At 36.1% G+C, this 8,969-nt stretch overlaps 1 protein-coding gene across 2 annotated transcripts in view; it reads right to left on the bottom strand.

The window, feature by feature from the left end:
- Adam2 (ADAM metallopeptidase domain 2) overlaps window positions 1–8,969 on the bottom strand; it is a 68,743-nt gene that overhangs the window by 4,286 nt on the left and 55,488 nt on the right. For both annotated transcript variants that reach the window (XM_013514227.1, XM_005373747.2), the window contains exons 16-18: window positions 7,139–7,322; window positions 3,263–3,340; window positions 2,890–3,004 (exon numbers count right to left, since the gene is read on the bottom strand). In XM_013514227.1, coding sequence (XP_013369681.1) covers window positions 2,890–3,004; window positions 3,263–3,340; window positions 7,139–7,322 — 377 coding nt within the window. The remainder of the gene's footprint in view (window positions 1–2,889; window positions 3,005–3,262; window positions 3,341–7,138; window positions 7,323–8,969) is intronic.

The raw sequence follows: 8,969 nt of genomic DNA, 5'->3' as shown, positions 1-8,969 counted from the left end.
TTTTTTGTTTTTCTCCAGTACCGGGAACCGAACTCACGACCTTGTGCTTGCCAGGCAGGCGCTTTTGCCGCTGAGCTAAATCCCCAGCCCCTTTTTGGAGCTTTTTTGGGCATTGCCCTCCTTGCCCCCCATGCTAGGAATTCCTGAGCTAATGTTCTGTTTTTGAAGAAATTTATGGAAAAGGATTAAATATTATCAGGGGATTTTTTTTCCTCCGTCAAATAAGATAATTGTATTATTTGTCTTTTGTTGATATGGTGAATTATACTGATCGACTTTTGAGTGATAAAACAGCACCATTGGTCTGGATCGTTGTGTTTTAATACAGACAGCTAAGTAGTGCGAGCTAATATTCTGTTGGGGGTTGGGACTTTGTTCATAAAAGTTAAACTGTGCGATTTTTTTCTTTATTAGTTTGCTTGTCTAAACTTGGCATGAGGGTTATGTTTTCATCATAAAATGAATGGATGGGTGTTTCCCCACCAGTGTTTTGTTTTTTTTTTTTCTTTTAAAAAATAATAGCAGTATTTCTTCCTTGCAGAGATGTGGTTTCTCTCACTATCTGGGACTATAGTTTGTTTGTTTTTGTTGGTAGTGGATTTTCTATACCATCAACCCTCAAAAGTTTTAGCATCTGCCTTGTTGTTTCTACCATTTGGTTGATAATCCATATTCCACAAGGAATGCTCCTTTTCACATTTTGAGTAGGTTTATCGGTCTGTATCTAACCATTAGTGGATTGGAGGAATGAACGTATGTATTTATCTTGATCCCATTAAGCCTGAGCTGATACAATTCCTTTAACATGTGGGTTTCTGTGTATAGTCTACTATATGAAGGCCATTCTTACAAGCCTGTGTGACATAAACTTTTCGCTGTATTAAGCCTCAGTAAGGCTTCTGTGGAAAAATCTACTTAACATTCTTCATAGGCTTTTTGTGGGTGAATTATTAGGAGTCATTTCCATAAAACGCTTAGGCCTTTTGAACAGATGAAGAGGTCTCTGCCAGACATTAACTTAAAATTTTATGAAGTTTTAACAAAGGAGATGGTAGGAAAATGCTTGATGTATATTTTAATCTGAGATAAAATTTTATTACTAAAAAAATCTCAAATTTGGCAGTAGCCATTGATCGTGAAATATTTATTGGAAGAGACCAAGAAAGAAAATTAACTTTATTCTTATCCTCCCTCTACCCTAAACTCTAGATGTCTTATATTTACCCTGCATTTTGTTTGTTACCAAAGGGAAGCACACGTTTTATCTTCCACATTAGCACAGGGGACAATGTTGTTAAACAGTTTATCATTTCATGGTAGATATTCCACTTTCTTTAACTACTAATAACATCTTTTTAAACTAATAACATCTTTTTAACATCTTTGAGTCGCTGACCAACAATCGTCTCAAGAGAATTTCAACTTGTCTTTAAGGGTCTCTAGGAGCCCTAACTACCTTCCATGCACTGACCCATTCCAAAACAAACGCTGTATGCTTTATGTTTGCTATAGAAATATACTACCCTGGTTTCTAAGATACACTTCTGTGAAAGAAATTAAAGTGTAGTTACTTAATCATTTAATTTTGCTTACAAGTTTGTGGGTCATGACTTTAGGTAAGGCTTCATTGGGGAGGGTTATATCTTTGTGTCTCAGTGTAGTTATTTTTTGTGCATTACAAATGACTTTCAAAGGAATGAGAGCTCCCAGAATACACTTTCCAAGAGACCTAGTCAGAATCTGCAAGAAGATCATGGGAGACAGAAGGTTAGTTCTGCCCAAGTTACTGATCAGTCGTACCACTGAGATCAATCTGGACTCTAGGAGAGCCCCCATTGCTCCTTGGGTAAGGGACACATGTGTGCATGGGCAGAAATAATGAACTGCAACTCTTACTACTAATGTGAAAAGAGCTTTGTAGTACACCTAACAGTATTATGGCTTAAATTTACCAGTCTATTTCTATATGTCATTAAAATGTGATATGTCCAAATATTGGAGTAAATATGGAAATATTAAGAACTACCTCTGATTCAAAATCTGGAAACACAGCCTCTACTTACCTATAAGTTTTTATTTACGTATATGAAAGAAATTGCCTGACCCTATGTGCTATTACAAATTCTGATTAATTACTGGCTTTCTTTAAACTTCATCCCTAGTTTGATCAATATTTCAGGGAGCTATCTTTCCTAAGCTCCTTGGCTTACTCTCCTCTACTTAGGTTTGCTAAGTCAGAGTCACTGGACAGAATCTATAGAATTGGAAGAATGAAATAGCTATGGTATTTCTCACCGGTCCTGTCTAGCATCGCCAATAGTGACTATGTATCCTTCTTTTTTGGTACAAGGAATCAAATTCAGGACCTTGTGCTTGCCAGGAAGGCGCCGCACTGCTGCGCTATATCCCTGTATCCTCTAACCCTCCAGATAATACTGGACAGTACCTCTCCTTGAGGCCCATACCCTATTAATCAGCTCTGACCATAGTCACATGTCATGCTGTGTTCAGGTTGTAGTTCTAGTAATATCATCTCCTTTTATTATCACTCCAGCCCTTAGTATGTTGTTGTTAATATCTAGGTATCTCACCATTCTCTGACTGTTTTTCATTTCTCTCATTGTATGCTACCTGATGCCTCTTATTGACTTCCTTCCTTTAAGGACCAAACTGACTTCTGTTTTCTTACCTGGGTTATAACTGATAATCGTGTGTGTGTGTGTGTGTGTGTATGTGCACATATACTCTCTACATGTAAAACATAGTCATAGGTGGTTTATTATTTGATGCTTAGATATAATCTAAATATAAAGTGGTATACCAAAGATTTTTAAACTTAAAAAATTAAAATGATGTTTTGTATATTTTCTATTTGTTATTAATACTTACCAGGGATTGATTCAAATAGTTCATGCTCATCCTCAGCACTCCTACCCTGTGGGTTCTCGCAGTTTGGAGGTTGGTATTGGGGATTACAAACACAGTGCTTTTTGTTATTGCATACCTAAAAGCAAGAGAATATCACCTTCTAAGATAAGCCCCTGGATTTTGTATGTGTTCAAGAAGATTCATAAAATAGTTCTTAGGTAAAAAAACAAAACAAAACAATTTTCCTACTTGGTTTATGAGTATATATGTGTATATATGAGGGTGTGTGCACACATGCCTGTGTGTATGTGTGTGTGTGTGTACCTGTGTGCTGTGCACTTGCTTTCCTTGGATTAGTCTAAATCACTTGTGACCTCGTAGTGCTGGTACTTACACCATTATTGTTGCAAGTTCGTGGCGTGCAGTCAAAACCCAAGACTGACTCATCTACACATTGTTTATTCTTACAAACCTACAAGAAGGAATAAGTAAAAATAAGGTCACTGGTATGCTATCCAGATTTGTCATTTAATTTAAAACATTCCCTACTACACCAAAATAAAAGCCACAATGAAATATTGCCTCATGCCAGTTAGAAAGGTTATCATCAAAAAGACAAAAAAGTAACAAAAATTGGTGAGAAAGTGGAGAAAGGGTGAACTCTTATATATTGCTTATATACTGCTTATAATGTAATGGGTATACTCTTAGTATACCAGCTATAGAAAACAGTATGAGGTTTCCCACTCCCACCTAAAATAAATCAGAACTACCATAACATCCAATAGCTCCCCTATTGGTTCTATTTATCTATATATCTCTATCTGTGTATATGTGTATCTATATATATGTATATCTATAGATCTACATCTCTACCTTGATTTATGAATTAATCTTTTCCATGATTCTGGTCACAAACTGAATTGGAGGAAAACTGAATCAAATTTCCCCATAAGATCAACATTGAACCTAACCATTGAATTTGATTTGAGATTATATATTCCCAAAAGAAATAAAATCAATATATCAAACAGATATATACTCTCTTGTTCATTGCAGCACTACCCACACTACTCAACAGAGTGAATTAAATTTAAATGCCTGTCATGGATTAATCGATAAAGGATATGTGGTGCATATAGAAGATGGAATACTATTCAGCCATAAAAAGAATGAAATCTTCTCATTTGTGACACCATGGATGAGCCTGGAGGACACTATGTTAAGTGAAATATGCCAGGCATAGAGGAACAAGTACCATACGATCTAATCATAAGTGAATCTGAAAATGTTAAACAGAAGCTGAGATTAGAAAGTGGCTGCCAGTGGCTGGAGACAATATGGGGAAGGGTGAGATGGAGAAGGACTGGTCAGCAGGCACAGTTATTGTTAGAAAGGAGGAATAAATTCTGATACTCTATTACAGAGGAGGGTGACTATAGCTATGCACTACATTTTTCAAATGGAATTTTGAATAGTCCCACAACGAATAGATGACAAATATTTAACATAGTGGGTATGCTAATTCCTCTGATTTGATCATTACACAAATGTATACATATTTCAAAACACTACATTGCACCAATGAACATATACAATTATGATATATATAAAAATAATAAAAACTTGCCCAATATTAAGTGATTCTATAAACATTGTGAGGGGTACATGTTTTTCAGCAAAAAAATTATAAGAAATGAAAGGATAATCATTTTATTTTTTTAACTTAATTTTTTTTGGGGGGATACTGGAAATCAAACTCAGGACCTTGTGCTTGCCAGGCATGCTCAGCTTGTGCCACTGAGCTATACCCCTGACCCAAGGAATGAAAAGTAACAGAAAAAATATGTTCATTTTAATGGAAAACCTGAAGTTATGGAAATTTGTTTTGAAATAGCTGTACTTAATGTCCTCAAAGACCTAAAGAGAAGACATGGACAAAGACAAAGAATCTTAAGAGTAGTAAGTGAAAACAAATCATCACATGCAAGGAATCTCAATAAGGCTATCTACAGATTTCTGAGCAGAAGAGGCTAGAAGAGAATGGAGAAATGGAGGGGGCAGTTTCCAACTAAGAATTCTGTCAGAAAATTGTCCTTTGAAAATGAGGGCCAGGGCCGGGGACATAGCTCAGCGGCACAGCGCCTGCCTAGCAAGCACATGGTCCTGCATTTCATTCCCAGTTCCAAGAAAAAAAAAAAAAAAAGGATAATGAGCGTGAAATTAAGACATTGCACAGATTGAAAAAAAAAAATAACTGAGGGAATTAACTACTTGAAGGCCTGGCTTACAACTACTAAAGGAAATTCTTCAGAATGAAATAAGTGAATGTAGTCATTAACAAGAAGTCCTATGGAGATTCAAAGATCACTAGTAAATGTAAATAAATAAGCAGGTATAAAAACCAGTATTATTCTAATTTTTATTTGCAACTCCACTTTTATTTTCTATGAGATGTGAAACAAATGCATAAAAGTGACTATAAATCTATATTAATAGGTACACAATATAAAAGGATATAACTTTGGATATTAAAAACAAATTGTAAAGGAGTCAAAATTTTGATACTACCTATATGTACCATACTGAGAGATAAAATAGAAAGAGCAGGTCAGAAAATGGAATGCTTTTATACATATGTAGTTAGAAATAGCTTATATCTGTGCATGTATGTGTGTATATAAACAGCTGGAAGTTATGCTCATCAGAATGGACATATAATTACATCTCAGATATGTGACTTGTATATATGTTTTCCTATGTGACTTCTTTACCACTTCTATCTCTAACATGGGCATATATTATTTTAATAGTCATGTAAAAAGTTATGCAACTACTGTGGAAATAAGTAGGTTGATTCCTCAAAACGTTAAAAGTAGAATTTCCATTTGACCCTGTTATACCTCTTCTAGTTATCTTCCTGGAAAGGTTGAAGATATCATATTACAGTATCTATGCATGCCTATGTTTATAGGAACACAGTTCATAAGAGCTAACCTATAGGTAGCAACCTATAGGCTTATGTTATGGTTTGTATCTGGATGTCCCCCCGAAGCCTAATGTAGTCACAGGGCATGCTTCTAGAATTTATGATTGATCCATGGTCTAATGTTGGAATTATGGGTCCAAGTGCTACACTTGCCCTGGGGCGGGTAGTTTGCATACAACGTAAGGGAGGGAAAGAGGCTACTTGCCACTGCTCCCCTCTTTTGCTTTTGTTGCTTTTGCTGTCTTCTGCCACCACGAACTGTTGCCACCCTGCCTTGGAGCCAGCTGATTATAGACTGAAACTTCCACAAACTGAGCTAAATACACCTTTCCTTCTTTAATTCTGGGTGTCAGGTATTTTGTCTCAGCAAGGAGAGAAAAGTAACTAAGACAGCTGATTAATAGATAAATGGATCAAAAAGTGTGGATCAAAAACAATGTTGTGTTATAAAGGTTACATTTGAGTCATTTGTAGAAAAAGAAATACACTTGGAGACAATAATGCTAAGTGAAATATGTCAGACACAGAAGGTTAAAATTGCATGTTTTCTTTTACATGAGAAACCCAAAATATAACTATTTAAAGGGGAAAATGAAAAATAGACGATAAGAAACAAAGAGGTAGACTTTGTGGAGGTAGGTGGAGAGCGGAGGCGAAGGAGTATAGGTAAAAATGATTAAGATGCAATGTGTGTATGGACCAGTTCCTCAAGATGGATACAACTGCTGTGCACTAGAAATATATACTAATAAAATAATTTAAAAATAAATACTTTAAAAAGGTTATTCCAAAAGAAAATTCATGATGTTAGAAGTGCTCACTTTGAAGCATGGGATAATTTAATGAAATACAGTGAATGAACAGTGTGATTCTCATGTCAATGAATACACATAACTTCCGTAAGAAAAACCAAGTAGCCAAACAAAACATCAGAGAAACATCACCTGTACGTGCTTGCTGAATATTTGATTCTTAAATATTTTTCTTATTTTCCAAATTTCAATGTTGACTTTACATTTCAGCCATGAGAATATACTAAATATGTATCATTTAAGAATATAGTATCAAGTGCCAGTAGTGGTGGCAAAGGTCTGTCATCCCAGCCCTTGGGAGGCTGAGGCAAGAGGATTGCCATGAGTTTGAGGCCAGCCTAGGTTATGTAGTAAGGGTAGCCTGAATTGCATTGTAAGACCCTGTATCCAAAAAAAAAAAAAAAAAGCAAACCCCAAAACAACCATGGTATAAAGTACTCAGAAGTTTTGTGGAGAAGAAACTACCCACCTTTTCAGGTGCACATCTTGTACCATCTTGTACCCACATCTTTTCATTTTCTTCATGTGTGAGGGGATATTCCACGCCAACACAGATCTGTCCACTTACATTTCTATAAATAGTAATGGCTTCCTTATGTTTGAGTACTTCTTTCTTATGATATAAACATATTAATTTTCCACACTTCACATGGCTGTAATTTGCACATAGATGAAAATCATTAATCTTAATAAAATCTTGCCTACCATTCCAAAAACAAATAAGTTCAAGGAAAACATTCAACATTTGCAATAGAGCGTATGCAATTAACTTTAAAAGACCAAAAAAGAGAAAGCGCTTTCCCAAATTGCTAATAAAAACTGAACATTTTAATAATAATTGTGTACCACTCCCCCGTTAAATTGACGCTTTTTTGTGTGTGTTGCCTTCACTGTTTTTTGGCCTTTAAGCATCATCACACCCAAGAACATTCTACTTTTTTTTTTCTGTTTTGAGACAGGGTCTCACTATGTTGTCCAGGTAGGCCTTGAACTCACAGTGGTCCTCCTGCCTCAGCTTCCCAAGTTCTGGGATTACAGGCATGAGCCACCACACCCAGCTTCTATCTTTAAAAAATGAGAGAATTTGTCCAATGACCAGCCTTATTTGGCTTTCTTTTCAGCTTCACAGTGTCGGACCCGAACTATCATGATGTTGGGAACACACTCAAGAAGGGTTACATGCACTTATATGGAGTAAACCTTAAGGTGGGGTCAGGGCAGAGGAGGCAGGAGAGAGATGAGGGGAGGGGCAATAAGAAGGACTGAGATGTGATATGCATATGTGCTGATACCCCACTATGAATGTATGTGTTATGAATCGCACACATATACTAATGAAAAAGGAGAAAAAAGAAAAAATTCTGATATTCCCAAGATTCACACAATTTGGTAAAAAGTACAAATTCCAAGCCATAACCATTGGCAGCACTATAGTGGTGCAGGACACGCAGTGGGCGGCCAACACCAGTGTTTGAGGGTCATGCTCTCAGCTTCAGATGTCCTGCTCTAGTAGGACAATGGTGGGTTTCAGGAATGTATATTGTCCTCAGCTTTGTTAAAGTACAACTGAAAAATAAAAGTTGCATGTAATGACAGTAAAAAAAAAGTGTGTCTTCATGATACTGTTGTAAGCTGCATAGAAATCATAATAGCAACCAGAAAAAAGATTACATACAAAAGAACAATAATACAACCAAAAATTGATGTTTCAGCATTAAAAAGTGCAAAACAAAAGGCTGCTAAATGATATCTTCAGCATGGAACACAGATGTCTGGCCATCTATGTTTTGAAGAGAAAACACCCTTCAAATTGAGCTAAGGCTGTCATCAGACAGTAACTAGGAAAATTCATCACCAGGCAAAATGTGTGCTGGGTGCTTCACAGGGAAGAGAAATAAGTTTAGATGGAAGGTTCTAGCAGTGTGGAGGACAGATATCTATCTCAGTTTACAGAAGTTCCTTTCTGCTCCTAGAACATATGGTGTGTGTATGTATTTATTGGTCATTTGTACTTCTGAAAAGGATCTATTCATTTCAGTTATCTTTTTTTTAAGTGGTCCTTTATTTTGGTGGGTCTAATTTTTTTCAGTACTTTCCATTTTCTAAATAATAGTCCTCTGTCAAAGTTGGCGCATTTTTATTTGCATTTCATAGGTTGTTTCTTCACTGTGTGGTTTGTTTTCTTGATTGTACAGAAGCTTTTTAATTTGACACGATCCTGATTCTTGATGCTATTTCCTGTGTAATTGGGTTTCTGTTCAGAAAGTGCTGGCCTATGCTTATGTCTTCAAGAGTTTTAC

The sequence above is a fragment of the Chinchilla lanigera genome, unplaced genomic scaffold, assembly GCF_000276665.1.
Source record: "Chinchilla lanigera isolate Chin_1 unplaced genomic scaffold, ChiLan1.0 scaffold00002, whole genome shotgun sequence".
In the NCBI taxonomy this organism is placed as follows: Eukaryota; Metazoa; Chordata; class Mammalia; order Rodentia; family Chinchillidae; genus Chinchilla; species Chinchilla lanigera.
This window is presented reverse-complemented; position numbering and strand designations above follow the sequence as displayed.